Source organism: Cloeon dipterum, chromosome 4 (assembly GCF_949628265.1).
Source record: "Cloeon dipterum chromosome 4, ieCloDipt1.1, whole genome shotgun sequence".
Lineage (NCBI taxonomy): Eukaryota > Metazoa > Arthropoda > Insecta > Ephemeroptera > Baetidae > Cloeon > Cloeon dipterum.
Window position 1 is genome coordinate 19762675 of NC_088789.1, and position 16587 is coordinate 19779261.

At 41.6% G+C, this 16587-nt stretch overlaps 2 protein-coding genes across 7 annotated transcripts in view; one reads left to right on the forward strand and one right to left on the reverse strand.

Moving 5' to 3' along the window:
• The window catches only part of kug (kugelei), a 153602-nt gene that overhangs the window by 115398 nt on the left and 21617 nt on the right, over positions 1-16587 (forward strand). For all 6 annotated transcript variants that reach the window (XM_065489572.1, XM_065489571.1, XM_065489575.1 and 3 more), the window contains exon 7: positions 15493-15642. In XM_065489572.1, coding sequence (XP_065345644.1) covers positions 15493-15642 — 150 coding nt within the window. The remainder of the gene's footprint in view (positions 1-15492; positions 15643-16587) is intronic.
• On the reverse strand, positions 1467-4444 carry LOC135944198 (uncharacterized). The gene is made up of 7 exons (XM_065490998.1): positions 4304-4444; positions 4058-4209; positions 3626-4001; positions 2720-2998; positions 2286-2663; positions 1981-2236; positions 1467-1923 (listed from the first exon to the last, which is right to left on the reverse strand). The coding sequence occupies exons 1-7, from the start codon at positions 4327-4329 to the stop codon at positions 1618-1620; spliced, it is 1773 nt and encodes a 590-aa protein (XP_065347070.1). The 5' UTR covers positions 4330-4444; the 3' UTR covers positions 1467-1617.

The window sequence follows — 16587 nt, forward strand, 5'->3', positions numbered from 1 at the left end:
GAAATATAAAAGCAGTTGTAACATTTCCTTTTTCCTTCTCCGAAAAAAAATTCACCGATATTTAAAAAAAAAAATTGCCAAAAAAACGTCGTTGCGAGGACTTTGGACCTGTGTGCCACACTCTTTAGCGATATTAACTAACTCTTGCCGCGGTATCTGAAAAGCGCTAGCTTATTGTTTGGACAGGTCAAACACTGATCGTTTGTGTACCCACTCGCGCAATTGACCTGGACCAATATGCTGGTACACGTACGGCTTTCAATATTGACATCTCTTTCACGAAAGTCCGTGTTTTGATGGAAAGTTGCGAAATAATGCAGCACAGGAGAGCGCGAGAGCCAGCCATCAAATATTTATTTTTCATTTTAAGCTAGCTGCTCCAGTAGCAAGCAGCAACGCGCGGCGAGAAATCGATTCCGCAAAACACACTCACTAGATAGGTTTCAATTGAAAACAAAAACCAGTGGCCGAGGGTGCTGGGGCGCAAAAGGTGTAATTTTCGAAGCCGCATGACAGCGAGTTTGACGTCTGCGTTGCTTCCCGCGTTATGCCAGGGCGAAATTTGATAATCGTTATGCAAATGTGCGTTCGCGGGCCCATTAAAACGTTTTTAACGGTCTTGCACGAGGAAAAGTGAAATTAATGAAGACCTTGGCGTCGGCGGCAGCGAAATTTCATCTTTCTCTCTCGCGTTCATTCATGGCGGGCCGCACGCGGAGGAGGCGGAGACACACACACACACATGCGTCACTCGCGCTCTTCCAGCGAGCTGGTCAATTTTAATTTGCAGCAGGCACGTCAGAAACTCATTTTTCTTCATCAAAGACGCCTCCTAAGCAAGCCATTAAAATTAATTCAGACACCCCATTGTCTTCTCCCAGATTTTGTCTCTCGAAGAAAGAGAAATTCGCTCATCTCCATCCTTCGCCTTATTTAATTAACCAGCCGACGACGCGCAGTTTAGATTGCGTCTCCTAGAAAAGCGTTATTTGTCTGCTCCTAATTTAAGTAGGGGCACTTTGCTCTGCTCCATCTTTCGTCATGCAATTAATTATTTGAGCAACATTACTTCAATCCTTGGAATTATCCAATTATTACTCGCGTCAGTAATGGAGATTTGTTTTCCAAAGAACTAGTTGTTTTATAAAATAGTACCTTTAAAAAATTTAAGTAAAGAACGTTACAACAAGCGTATGCAAATATAATGAAACTTATCAGATGACAGTTATAGTTGTTCAAATTTACAAAACATTAACTATATTCATTACTTGATGCAAATTAAAATTGGACTATCTCCCAATTAATCTGTATATAATATTGAGAAAAAATGACTAATCATATCCTCTGATTATGACAACTTTACATGCGAATTATCAAAATTACGACAGTTTGCATCTTCTTTTAAATAGATTGCGTATATTAAAAAGGGATATAGATTAAGTTATAGAATGGTTCATTTCATTGCGGAAATCTTTTCTGGTTTTATTGTAAAAATACTTCAAAACCTACCTGCCAGCAATAATATTTAGAGGCCTTTACCCTGAGGCTCAGCCTCACATGCATTAATATTTAGGCAAATACTTAAGTAATTTGAATCATAACAAAACACGTTATGAATTAATCCTCCTCTTCCATATTATTGTTGCCTTCATCATCAGTCTCTAACACTTCATCACCAAGTTCCATTTCATCGTTATCTCCATCACTAGTATAATCTGTGCCATCACCTTTCGATCCATTGTATTCCACAGAAGAGTCCTCCTCCCCAAACACAAGACATACAAATGGGATGCCAATGGCCTGCGTCAGTTCAGGAAACCAACTGTGTTCACTATAAATTTTTTCCTCAACAGGGTCCCATTGGTACGAGTACAATTTTATCTTCGTCAGAAACGGGGAGCAGAAAATCATCTGTTTCGCAACCTGGAGGTCAATTAAATTCATTAATACTATGTAGATTTTTTTTTAATTAAAAATTACATCAAGGGCAGACTCCAAAAACTCAGTTCGCCACATGTCAGTTGCAAAATAAAGCTTTTCTGTGTCTTTGAGGCGAGATGGGAAGTCTTTCAAAACCTCTTTTACAACTTTGATCTGGGTGGGATTACACAAGAACAGATTTTTACTGCGGTCCTCACTTCCCAGCAGGTACATCTTGAAAATCTTGTCCACTTGGTTGTAGTTTTCATCAATATTTTCACCTGGAAAATTGTCTCGAGGATCTTCAATCCGGAAGCTAATAATGCCGATAGTGAGCGTCATGTAAGCATACAACTTAAACTTACTCTTTCCACGCTTTGAAGTTCTCAATTGGCAGTGTGTCAACGTCATCATTCTGATCCAATTCAATAATAAGGCTTTCATCTTCAAAATTAAGACTATCCAAATTGGGGCAAGCCTTGATAACCGTGACTAAGTTTAGGTATCCTAGTTCAAGTCCTAACCTGTCGGAGTCCATGAAAAACAGACTGCGAACGTTAGCTCCAATTTGGTTCAAGATTGAGTGGACTTGGTCATAAGGAACTGAGTCAAATGTCAGTTCTTGGATCGGACACGAAATGGAGCATACTCTTGCAAAATCATCTGGACCAAAGCCACAATTGATTTGCAGTAAATGTACGGTGAGGTTTGCTGGCCAGACGGTATCACAGTTAGGTCCCAAACTAAAATTTGATTGATTTTTTGTCTTTAGTTTATCGCTGGTTAAGCCTTTCCATACCTCAGTTCAGTTAGAGTCAGTCGCTTATTAGGGTATCGCTCTGCAAACATTCTATAAAAGTTGTTATCCATACCATGGACAAAAAATCTTTGGAGGTTAGGGATTCTCCCAGCACATTCAACTTTCAGTTCAAGCAACAACGTCTCCCTCTCTACCGTCAGAATTCTTGCTCCCATATCAGAGGGAAAATGTATTGTCAAATCTCTTAAGCTCGTCATTTTGGACAAATACGTAACGCCTTCCATGGTAAAACTATCAGAAACGAGGACGAAGAGGCTCCTGGAAAAATGTAGCAAAATGTAGAATAGGCGGACATCAAGAAAACAAATTATCATCGTGTTTGTTTATAGCGTTCAACTTGGAAAAAAATTCTAAATTCTCCCGACTGTGTATACAGGGTATACAGCGCATTATTTAATGCTTAAAGGACATATGTAAATATGCGTATATCGAAAAACAACTTTTTAATTCAGAAAATCAGAGTGCCGTTTGGAAAAGGCGTCCTCATTAGCAAACAAGCGCAGGACAAAGATTGTGACGTGACCAATGCTCAAGGGGCAAAGATGTAATATGATACATTTTAAAGTGTTGAATTTCTGTTTGTTGCCCTAGTTTTTAAGTCAAATAATATTCGGCAAGAACAACACTTAAGGTGTGTCCTGAACATCTCATCAGTCATGAAACTGATACCGTCACAATAATATTATTATGTCTGCTCTTTGTGTTTTTGAAGTTTTCCAGAATTTCTAGTCGCATGTAAATTTTAATTTTTTAGCTTTGATGTGGCCTTTAAACTATCTATCTTGTGTCTGGATTAAACCCTTATTTTGAAATGAACCAATTTGCAGGCGACTTCAAGTCATCGCGAATTATTTTCGAAGAAAAATAAGAATGCAGATAATATACCCTAGATTTGGTGCGTGATCGACTAGCAGACGGAAGTGTTCATCTTGTAAGGGGTAGCTGCCAAAGTCAATCCGCTTGATTTTTTTCAACTTCGTAATGGTCTCCAAGGAAAGCTCGGAAAGCTCGGAAAGCTCATCGGTTTCACAGGTCAAGCAGTAATGGCGTCTTAAGATTTCAGTTACGTTTGGGCAGTTGTTGATGATATGATCAAATAAGCTGGCGTATTGAGAGTGCGAGAGGTGTTGCACTGCTTCAAACTCAATGAGATTGGGGTTGAGAAGCAGACGCACAAATCCAAACAAGATGTGACGAGGAATCATAAGACTGCAATTGGTTTCAAAGATGGCATTGAAGAATTCTTTGATCAAGGTATTGGCTGAAAATCATTTCGTCACTCTCACAAGTTCTGCAAAATGTGATTAAAATTCTTACGTAGATTTGCGAAGGAATTTACAGATCGTCCGAGGTAGCTGCTGCAGTTTTTGATAGCAAAACGAACACATAAATCCTTAAGACTGGCTGGCACTTGAACTGCAAATCTTTTCTTCCGCATCTCGTCAACCATTTTAGATCGTGTTTCTATGCTGTGTGAAATCAAAATTATTATTAGTTACATTTTGTACATTAGTAGTGTTCAGTTTGACTTGAGTGGAAGTATGCAAAAATTAATCTAATTACCTTGCATTCTTCCAATTGATATTCATTTTGAAAGAAAATATAAAAAGTGGTGTAAAAATTATTTAAATCGCTAAAGTGACTAGCAAAGAATTAGCACGGACAGAGATTTGAGATTGGCGTCTGGTCTGGCGCTAGTATCGCTGACGGCTGGAACAGGTTGGAAACATCTGTTCATCAGCAGAATCGTCTTTTATTGTTTTGCAATATGACTGATAGAGGCGCTTGAGTTTTATTAGACTCGAACGCGCCCACGCCACTTGCTTTTTAAATGATTCAGATTATTCAGATTATTCACAACAACGAAAATACCATGCGGAAAGGTTATTATAATGTTTTTTATGATTTCTTATTTTTTTTCCTATGACTCAATTTTTCTAGTAGGCATATTATACATAATGTAAAATACTCTTTCAAGCAATTTGCTACACGCAATATCCGATCTTCACACATAATTAAGTCTGAAATCGCAGTGGAATAATAGTGCCTTAAAATCGTTATTAACCGGTGGTGCCATCCACTGACGGCTTTGAACAGGAAGGGCTTGACGCAAATGACTGTACGTGTATATAGGTCAATGTGTTTGCCGTCATTTAATTAGCCGTGGAATGTAGGCAGTTTTTATTTAATCACTAACGAGTACGGATTACAATGAAGTCTCCCTTTTGAGAAAAATCGTGAAGAGGGGCTTTTATATTGAGATTTGATTTCCAATTATAATCAAGCCTGTTGAAAATCGCAATTTGGCGAACAATGAATTTTGCTCTGGGCGGCTAAGCCCATTCATGTGCTCCAATAATAACGAATGGGGTGCCTTGCTAAACTGAAGTAGACGGGAAAAACGCCGGTCGTATATACATATATTCGCGGAATCAGAACAACCCCACCTGTTCGCGGAAGGGGAAAAGTCGCTTTTCATTGTACTCATTTCCTCTTACCCTTTGTTCTCAAAATTGAATAAAAGCGAGGATTTCGCGTGTATCTAAATTTCGGTCCAAGTGCTTTTCTCTTTAAGCACACGAAACAAATAATTCCAGCGTTCCACACACACACGGAAAAGGGTCGAAGGTGAACCTGTCGGCTCCACGTGTATTATACGTTTTGGTGCAAAATAGTAGTGTGCCGTCGCCATCGGCCACAAAGGCTTTTGACGCCCTGCCGCAAAGCAGTGCAGCGCAGCTCCTCTTTTTCCTCGCTTGCTCGACATCCATTTGACAACAATGTGAAACACAAATGATTGCGGGGATGTTTTGATGTTTACACTGCGATTATTAGCAGGCTCCGGTGCACCCGCTTTTCTTTCGCCGCAAGCACCAGGCGGCCAGAGCAGAGAAAAGCGGCTGCTGGACGGACACGCGATCGATCCTTTCTCAGCTCTGACCAAATAAACCAACGAGGCCGCGAGAGAACGAGAGAGAGAGAGAGACTGGAGCTGTTGTTATTTTGTAATGGTCTTTTTAAAACCAATCGGATGGCCAGTGCTACAACAAAGGCAGAGTCGATATAGCAGCGGGCAGTGCGTACTTTCTGTCCGAAAAGAAATTGTCCAAAGTGGCTGATGCGAATTTTTTTCCAAAATTTATCTTTTTGGCTGTTTTTTCTGAATTGAAATTAATCCGAAAGTCTTAAAATATTTATTTATTATTTTCGGAAGCCCCTTAACGGCCAATAGCAGGCGCCTCAAGATACTTACAGTAGCACTGGAATTTCATTGATTCCTGAGATTTGAATTTGGTTTAGCTGCCAAATCACTCAGTTGACAATTTGACGCGACGAGTCTAAAGCTGGCGGAAATGTTTAAGCGGTTTGTGGTCTGAACCTAGCAAAAAATGCGACAAGGACGTTGGCAACCACTCAGAGAACCACTTCCTTCTCTGATTGTCTTTTTGACATAGTGCTAGCATAATACCGAGACAGCAGTGCCATATCGGCAGCCAACGGAAGTAGCATAAAGGCTGGTTGACCTGCTGGCTGTAGATAATGAAAAATTAATTCATGTCCCTCTGCTAAAATCCATCCTATAGACCAAAACTAGGATAAACTAGAGCTAGAAGAGTAGCGCTTTGGACAATATTCTAATCGTTCAGACAAATTGGGGATCACCGATTACGGTCTTATTCTTTTCAGACAAAGTACTTCACCCCTAGCAAACCTCTTTTCCTCTGCTCCTAGCGCACTTCTTTATATTTCCTTGGCGCTCGCCGGCTTTGTCTTCGTAGCTTTTTGCCATAGGGAAGAAACAGCTCATAAGTCTCCGCCGAAGAATCCCACCAACTTAATCCGAATCGTCGCGCCTCGTGAACGCAGCACCCCATAGTGTCAAACAAAAAGCGCACCCTGTCAAAACTGTTTACACTTATCGCCCGATTCCGCCGCCGCCGCCGCTGCCACCAACGGATCCGTCGCTATTTGTATTGTTTTGCCGATTTGCAGCCGTTTTTAGAGTGCACTCTCTTGTCCGGCTTTAGCAATTCCCATACGTAACGCCGACTGGTTCTGCTGCCACGTCGAATGAAAGGCGCAATCCGATTTTCCGCGGCCAGCGTTGTATCAGGAATATCGGATGGCCGCAAATGAGAAATTTTTCGTCTTTTGCTCCTCCACCGGGAGGCTTCCTGTTGGGAATTCCAATATAATCCGGCAATGCAATACAAAGCACACAGAAGCCGTTCGTAACTAGATGATACGATGTTCCACCGGCTTTGCTCGTTGTTTGCATGGTAATGTACGTTTTGATGGATATTGCTTTTGATGAACATTGTTAGAGAAACTTCCGCTAACCCCCTCGCCATGTTTAGCTAATCTAATTCCAACAACTTAACATCAGGGATTTCACTAGTGTAAAGTTTTAGAAGCAAAATGATAATAATTTATAATTGAATAAGGTGGAATTTTTTGGACATCGTATGTGGTAATCGATGATAACCTTCCTGTTGACTCACAGTTTTTCACCATATTTTGTAGGTACAAAAATACGAGAGGAAAAACTATTTACAGACCCATGCTGACGTTTTTCTAATTAGAATAATTAAATAACTCTAATATGACAAATAGCAAAGTTTATTTTGCTTTCCAAAATTTCAACTCTTCGAAAAACATGACATAATTTTGATCATTTTCTTTTTATTTTTAAAAATCTAACCAAATGTTCTTCAATTTCTCAAGACACAGTTTATTTTGGTCAGTGTGTTAAAACTGAGAGTTCCTTGATATTTATTTTTAATTCTAAATAAGCATTTTTATTTTTAATGAAATTTAAATTGTTGAAATCCTGCTTTTAATCTGATTTTATTTTACTTTAAGAAGGAATGCGAACAGCAAACGATCCTTTTTCTAGCAAAAATCACGTTAATAGAGACTTTAACCACATTCTTTTTTACAAGTAAATTCCTTCTCCGCGCTAACAACCAATTAAGCATTTTTACGGCACTGCTGTTAAACTTGCCGGAAGCTTTCCGCAGTTCATTATGCGCGTTTAACGCTATAGTGTGTGTATTTGCGACGCGTTGTGCATACGGAGTTGCTGAAATGGGATTTCAACTGACTGGCTGGCTTGCGTCCGGCCGAAATTGCGACCTCTTGTGCCGGGTTCGAACGGGAAGCCGCATCCCTCGACGCTTCTCCGCAATTCCATTTGGCCGATCCATCACTGCATATATATGCTGCCAGGTCGGCCATTTCCCAGCGGAACCTGGCAACCTTAAGAGCCGTAATGAATTTCGCGAGTGACAAAAAGTTGGAGCAAGGCTTAGTGCTGTGAGCACATATGTCGCTGCGCGCGCGAGAGAGTGGCGTGGCACGATATATATTATCTGCTGCGCACTTGTGCGCGCGGAGAGAGAGTATTTAAAAGCGCGTTGATAGCGGGGCGGGCCACCAAAGGTGGGTGTTGGTGCCTGCCGTTTATTTATCGTGCCCCGTGAAATTTAAAGCCTCTCGAAAATTCGCTTAAATTACGAGCGTAATGAAAAGTGCAACCCCCCGGTTCGTCCGTCGGCCCGAAGCGCTCTCGAGGTAAGAGTACGCACTCTGGCGCAGCGTCTCGAGGGTTTGTCAAACAGAGACCTGCTGCATCCGTGTAAGAACTTAATTGGAAAACTTTAGCCGCGGCGGCGGCAGCAGCAGCGGAGGATCAGCGTCCGCGAAAATCCGCCCTCGAACGCCCGACTAATTGGCGGCTTTAAATAAATCTGCCAAGTTTTTCATTTCGCTGCTCGTGTGCCCGTCCGCCCGCCACCGCCGCGGTGTGTCCGCATTATTTATTTAAGCCCTCGAAAAGTGGCTAAACGCGCGAGTGTGTGTATGGGAAGAAACTTTTATGTAGTACCAGGGAAAATGTGCGGCCGAGAAAACAAACAAAGCCCCTTGGCAATAGTTTGCGTAGCGCAAACGCCTCTCTGTTCCACCACCCTCCCTCCGCCCCACTTTCTCTCTCTCACACACACACACTCTCTCTCATCGTTGTGCAGAGAGCAAATTAGCAAACTTTTTATTGTTCTGCGGCTACTAGCTTTTCGCGCGGCGTGCCCCACCGCTGTATAATAATTCGTACGTATGCTCTCTCTCGGTGCTGCGCGCGACCCTTGGCACTTCTTTTCATAAGTCGTCGGTCGGCAACTAACTTTTATAATGAAAGTTTTGGGGTGTTAAAAAAGTGCACGGCACAAAAGGATTAATTGGTTTTGATATATAAAGTGCCAAGTTGCGAGAAAGCTGCGGCAAAAACGCGGATTTCCGCATAAAAGGCGCTCGCGCGCTATTGTTGCGTCCGGTTTTGCACGGACACTTTTCATTAATCTTGGTGCGAAACTTTCCGCCAAGTTTATGAAGTGCCGCGTTCTCTCTTGTACTGCGTGAGCAATGGAACGGCGGAGGGAAATAAAAATGAACGCGCGGGCTGTTCTTTAAAATTGTAGATTCGAGCGGCAGAGTGGTTTCCCCAATGCTGAGACGAGAGAGAACGTTTTGTGCGTGTGCAGAAGAGAAAGAAGACCGCAGCTCCCAACTTATTCGCTCGCGAAGAAATTGAATTTTACGACATTTCGCCCGATTAATCGGAATGGAACCTTTAAACTTTCCTGCAGTTAAAATAAAATTTCCTGTTCGAAAACAAAAATGTTGCAGGCCAATTTCCTCGTTGGAACCGTTGGCCTTTTCATCGCCAGCTTCCAAAAGTTTGCGCAGAAAATTCAGACTCTATTAAAACTTAATTCGCGAGATGACAGTTTAGCGCGTCCAGTTTTCTCTATAACAGCAAGAAAAATCTCTTGTATCCAAGCAATAGAAATTTCCGGAAGAGTCACCTATTTTTTCGGAAAAATATTGGTAATCTACTTGTTGTCAATTTTCCACCCTTTTGGCAATTGCCAAACCCTAAATTTTTACGAAATTTCCGCTTGACTTATTAGGAAACAACACAATATAAACAGTCCTGCAGTTTTAATGTTTCCAGCACTGAAAATAACGCACAAGTGTAGCAGGCTAATTTTCTCGCTGGTACACTTTGCCATTTCGTCGTAAAAGTTTGCAAAAAAGCGCTCGTCGCAGACGCTATTAAAAGTTAATTCGCGAGATGGAGACCGCCTTATAAATCCTCTTAGCGGGAAGCGTTGTTTATTTAATCTGCAGATCATTCTCTATAAATCTCTTATTGTACGGAACTGCTATCGAAAAAAAAAGAACTTCATGAATATATATAAACGGAGAGACGCTCAGTTAATCTGCATCCTCTTTATATTTTCATCTCTGCGACGAAAGACGACGGTATAATATTATGCGAGGAATGTGCCAAGAAACGGCGGAGCACACTTGGACGGGCGGCTGAGGTCGCGGCAGAATTTGCTTTCAGTCGATCTTGCGAGCGTTGTTCATTCATTTCCGAAAGAGCCGCCCGCCGAGTGAAGAGAAGCAAAATAAAGGAAAACAACGCGCGTTTGCAGATTCCGCACCGCAGCTTCTTCCATTTTCCATCCGTTGCTCGCTCGGCGGCGGCGGCGGCACCACCATTAAGCCTAAAACCGGCCGGCTTATAAATTCGGTCGCCGCGCGGCAACTTTTTTGCACTTAGCTCCACCTTACTGCTAGTGAGCTGCTCTTTATGCAAATGCGAAACTTTTCTCATTTCTCGCCACCGCTGCCGAGACACAACACCATCTACACGCTGAGTTGTAGATTATTTTTTTATAAAAATGAACAACTTTAAAAAGTGGATATTTGTCGTATTTAGCAAGTAGTGGTCCATTATGAATCTATTATTTTGTGGGATCTGCAATAATCGAGTAATGACCGAGTAACAATAAAATATTAGGCTTTGCCAAATTTACCGAAATGTTTAACGGTTTTTTGCTTGAATCCGATTCCTCTGGTTGCGATCTAACCAATGGTATGCGAATGATGAAGTAAATTGTCCTTCTGGTGAAATATATCTTGATTTGCAATAGGGAAAGGGTGCTTACCGCTTCATTAGCATGGAAACTTTGAAGCCGATTTTCTCGGAAATTTAAACGGCACTATGGGGAAATTTCCTCTAGTACCCAATTATCAGAGAATGTTGTAGGCATAGAGATAAAAAAAGGTTTTCACAGAATTTTGCCACTTTAACTCGGAAAATATACACTGCAGGCCATGCACAACTTGTTCGAGGGATGCAATTACAAATTCATCAGCTCGGCGCTGCGCATAAACTCCTGAGGAGATGACAACAGCCGCGTGCAACGAGCTAATTAAACTTGATCGTGATTACGGTCGACGAGCCGGCCATTTTTGCGGCGTGAACGGAAGAAGTTCTGCGCGAGTGAGTGAGTTAGTCGGTCGGCAACGCTTTCATGAATGATCAGGCCGCGCGTAGCGTAATCCGACACCGACGCGCTGATTGAAATCCAACTCCTGCCGCTGATGAGTCGCTGCGCAGAATATATATTCACTCGACGGTTTAAAAAGTTAACATCGGCTCGGATTCTAAGCCTAGTGTGCATAGCTTGCGGTTGTCCTCATTAGCATACGCACATTCATTCCAACTTCACTGGGTTGTCAGTTTGATTGTTCAACTGAAATGCATACTTGAGTCTAGCTAGACGGAAAATTTAATTTTATCGGAAGGTACGATATGAATGAGTTGATATTTAGCCAACAATCGGATGGAATAATTTAATGTTTGAAGCTAAAAGATTTTATCATCAGCACGTGGCCGATTGACTCCGTAAAAAGATTGAAATAATTTAATTAAGATAAAGCTGAACAGATAAAATTTGGAAAATCCATTTTTGAGACTGCTTAAATCACAGTAACATTGAAATTGAAATTTTAACTAATTTAACCCTTAAGTTTTTTAAATCAATTAAATTTTTCTTGCATGCAACAATTTTAAACTGTTATGACGCGATGAAACAAGAATTTTTATGATTTCAAATGTGCAAATATTCACTCTTTTTACACGTTCTTTACGGCCTGAAAATCCTGAAAATCACGCCAGCTTTATTCTCCCCTAGTCATTTCCAAAAAAGCAGTCGGTCGAAAATTGATTCCTCGAGCACACTTCAATTTTTTCCTAACCCCGATAATCCGCCCGTATAACAAATTACCCGGGGGCGAAGTGCTTGAAAAGCAACACCGCGTTTCTCACCGCAAAAAATCGAGAGGTGGTTTCGGGGTGGTGCTCGGTGTCGGCGGCGGCAGCGTCGGGTCCATAACGGATGATTGGAGTGCCTGGGAGTTTCATATCTCTCACTTAGGTTAATGCAGTTGGAGAGCGGCATAGTGCTTGCTGCTTGCTGTTGGTGGGCGCTTTTTGCAAGGCAGGTGCCGCCGCGTTTGCTCTCGAGTAACACCCTCGAGAAAGAGAGAGGGCGGAAAAATGAAGAGGGGGACGGAAAGGTTGCCTGCGAGGAATCGCTTTCCTAGCAGCAGCCGGGCGCAGGTGTATTACACACACGGCAAGGGTGATCGAGCATGCCATAAATGCTGGACCCGGCGGCGATAGACAGCGCGCTAGTCTGACTCTGCTTTCTGCCCGTCCGTCGCGCTCTGCCAGTGCACATGGTCACTGCGGAAAAGCTTTGTGGCAGGCTGAAATATGCTGATAGCGAGCGACCCCGCGGTGAATGGGGTGCAAAGCGGATGCCGAATCGACTTTATTCGCAGTTTTATGTCTGCAATCAAACCGGACGATTTGTGCAGCGTGCGAGAACGAGAAACTCGCACTGCTGACGGTTTATCGACTCCTTTGTCGTGCACCATGTTGGTGTCGACTTTGGAAAATTGTTGTTGATGGTTATTGCGAAGGGAGGATAGAAATCAGAAAAGAAATCCCAGAGAAAGGCGTGAACAGAAGCGCTTCTTTCTTTATTTTCCGATGAAGAAATCTCGAGAGAGTTTAAATTGCATTCCTATCTGATATTTCCATCCTACGTGATCACTACAATTATTTCCTGCTGAATTACGGCACGTTTGATCGAAACCTGATCAACTTTTTAAACTCGTGAAACGCTTAAACTTCAGTGGTGCTTGATTTGCTTTTGACGTAACAAACTTCATCTTTCTTCAACTACGGTGAACAAGATCGGGCGTTCAAGTGGATATTCAATTGATAGTGAATTTTCCAGACCAATAAAATATTTCCAACCGCAGATTGTCTCACAATCGAAGCTACCAATTAATTAAAAGATTGCTGTTTGCTTAAAATATACAGTTATTAATTAAAGTCTGAAGTTTGCATTGCAACTGTCAACGTTCTAGAAGAATATGGATTCTAGCTTTATTTGTACCATCAAATAATTTATTAATCCGGGCACCACACCAATACCAAAAATTCTGTTCTCCAAATCCCAAATTGACATTTAATTATTGGAATGGTCACGTATTTATGACAAAAAAATTAGTTAATCCGATATCCGATTACACGAAACTCGCCCATTGCAATTTAAATATGATTCACCAACAAGTTTGACCGTTAATCCCCACAATAAATACAAAATGAAATTATAAATCAGCTATCCACGTATTCCATCTGGTTTGACGAGGGTATGCTATCGATTTGGCGCTCTTTGAATGGGGCTTATTTCCGAATTCGAAGCTTTGATTAACTAACCGAAATTAAGTAGGCGTATGATTAAAGCGCAATTTGTATGGTTTCGCAATTTCGCTTTATAGGCATTGGCGCTCAAGTTGCAAATTGAACACCCCGAATCGATAAATCTGGCGGTTTTTGCGGAGACGGTGTTCGTTCAATTACACTGTGCAACCGCTTATACTGCAAGTATACGTCAAATTTTTTACCACCATCCATCATGCGGTGGCGAAATTAATTTCGGCAGCATCGCTTTAATTAGATCGCGTCGGGATGTTATATAAAAGTCATACAAAGCGGCCCGCTAATCGTCCGCGCGAAGGGTGGTGGCTTTCAACACATCCTCCGAGGGCAAAAGTGCAGCACCATCAAAATTACGGCTGACGGAGTTGCTTCATTAGCGCGGCCGTTGCGATTCCCGTGAGCAAAATAGCGCGGGCGCGGATGTGTAATATTTTTAAAAAGAGCCAACCCGCTCGGTGCCCATATTAAATAGCGTTTGCCGTGAGAGATAAAATTTTAACGCCCCTCTTCATATTCCGGCCGGAGGAAAGAAAGAGCCCACGCTCGCTCGCTCGCTCGTTCACTTTTTTGCGCATTCCCCCGTCTCTGGAGATGGCGAGGAATGAATCTTGCTCCGGTTAAACGCGCAAAAAAGCATTGTTGCGTTATTCAGAGATGTTGAACAGCTTTTTTAGGGCTGGTACTGCACTCACCGTCGTTGATTGCGCATTTAAAGACGACGTGCGTTGCGTGCGCCACCATTAATCAGCGCCAGCAGACAAAAATCGCAGACGACGGTCATTAATTGTTCATTAAGTTTAGCAGCGGCTGGGCGAAAAAACGCACGCGCTGCCGGGCACGACTCGGAAGAAGTGCTTTCTCGGCGACCAGTGTTTCGGACAAGGATCCGCGATTAATCACCGTCAAATCGGTTTTGATTTTCAGCTCAATAAATTGCCATTTGCAAACTAGAGAGAATCTCCTGCAACTAGGTCAAATAGCATTTTATCGATATTTCATATATGTGCGCGCTCCATCTCCATATGGCTGTGTGGAGTGTTCACCCACTCAAGTGCTCCACCACATTGTTGACATTATGAGTGTCTCGACACATATTGCTCTGATTTTTATTAAAGCCTCATCGTGCACGGAATATTGTTGGCAGGCAAACATGATTAAAATCAACTAATAAAACGATTGATGGAAAATATATAATGATCATATAAAAGGGCTGGAAATTCGAGACTGCTCTACTTACAGGACGCACAAATCTGTCATTTTAAGACCTTTGAGCCACACATGACACCGAAAAACACATTAAAAACGGAAAATTGACTACCATATTAAGAGTTTCATTAAGAAATCATATTTTTCAGGCAATTTTTCAATTAATTAAAAGTTCTGAAAGTGTTACTTTTTTAAATCTGTTAATTCTAAGAAGAGGCCAAAATCAAATTATTGTTTTTATTTAATACCCTGAAATTGTGATATTATTGACTTGTATATCGCTTAGATAAATATGTAAAATTTAATTTTTCCCCCTGAACACACCGTCTAAAATTCGCAACCCTGGCAGTATTTATCGGAAAACTTCATTCAACGTATGTATTTTAGGTCAGCGTGTTTAAACGATGCAAAAGAAAGTTCAAGCGAACAAATAATGCCAAAGGAATCGACCTTTTCGCTGTATAATGATGGCGAATGTACACAAAATAAAAGAGTCGAAGCGATCGTTTCAATAAAATGCAAACGAAAGACATAAAAACAAACTTGTACAAAGGCTGCTGCCAATAACCACTATCCTTGGCTGCAGATGCAAAAGAATCAATCAGCCAGAATAGTGAAGCGCGCCGCCCAAACGAAACAAAGAGCGGCTCGTTTCGCCCGAGTCCAAATTGACTGTTAGTGCCGTCGAGATAAGCACTGCACCAATTTTCCACTCTCGCCGTTTGCTCCTCCACTCGCGAAACAATCAGAATTATCGAGGGAGTGATCCGCTCTTTACGTTTCCTCCTATCTCAATTTTTTGCTCTGCTCTCCTGCCAGGGGAGACGTATGCAATGCGCGCAACGTTGGCGTCGCGCCAGTTGCATAGATGCTCATTTTGTTTGCTTTTTGTTCGCAGGTGACCGTCAGCGATCAGGGCACACCGCCGCTGTTCTCCACGACCCGCGTGGTGGTGAAGGTTGAGGACGAGAACGACCACGCCCCGCAGTTCAGGGAAAAGTACATCAAGGTCAAAATTCCGGCGCTCACTGAGAGCAGCGTATTCCAGGTAAATTTTATTCGACAGACGGCGGCTTCACTCTGCGTCCCCTTTTAGTCAAATTGGATAAATCCGTTTGATGCCCAAAAGAAGACACACGGCCGGTCATTGCGTGACGAATTTATTTAAAACACATTTGGGACTTGAAAAGGCAAAAGAATAGACAGTAGACCAAAAGACTGTTAGTTTTTTTCTTTTTTAAAGCAGTTTTGGACTTATTTAAAAACAAGAATTTCCAATTTTCTTTTATTGGGAAAGCTTGAAAACATTGTCGTTTCGCTAAAATTTATAATTTTGGTATCTCTTGCAGACATTAAGACGCTTAAAACCATTTAAAAGCGTTTAATCAAGAGATCACTTTTAAACTGTTGGTTCCCACTTCCAAATTTCCTGCTAAAATTTCAATGACGTGTTTGTATCAAATATGATTTTCAAAAACAAATTTTCTATTCTTCACTTTTCAACATTTTAGTGATTTTACTGATGATGCCATTCAACTATTTTATTCACAGTTTCAACCATCGATTTTGAGTTTGAATAACTGCAAATTTAACATAAACCAATTTCCCTAGCTACAAAATTTACATATTTTGATTGTTTTGCAAGGGAATTTTGGTTAAGAAAAATTTATTTTTGACTTTTCCTACTGTTTTTTGGGAGAAACAACCCATTAGAAAAACCAGACGGACAAAACTGCAAACCCTTGCTGTACATATTAAGGAAATGCTTTTCTTCCTTCCGACCGTTTCGACTTTGCTTCTGCAGGGGCTCTTTTGCATTGAATGGAACGCGATTATTGCAAACAGCGCAACACTGAACAGAAATTTCTCGAACTGCTTTGTGCATGGAATCGAATGTCCCCAACGAGGAAACTTCATTCATATCAACAATAACTCCGTAATTTGCACAGCACTTAATTGGATTCGAGGAATTTAATCTTGTAATATAATCATC

Coding starts and splice junctions, on each gene's coding strand:
- LOC135944198 (XM_065490998.1), bottom strand. CDS start 4,329: ATGAATATCAATTGGAAGAATGCAAG. Junction 4,002..4,057: donor AAATTCCTTCGCAAATCTAC/GTAAGAATTTTA, acceptor AATGATTTTCAG/CCAATACCTTGATCAAAGAA. Junction 2,237..2,285: donor AACTTCAAAGCGTGGAAAGA/GTAAGTTTAAGT, acceptor CGGCATTATTAG/CTTCCGGATTGAAGATCCTC.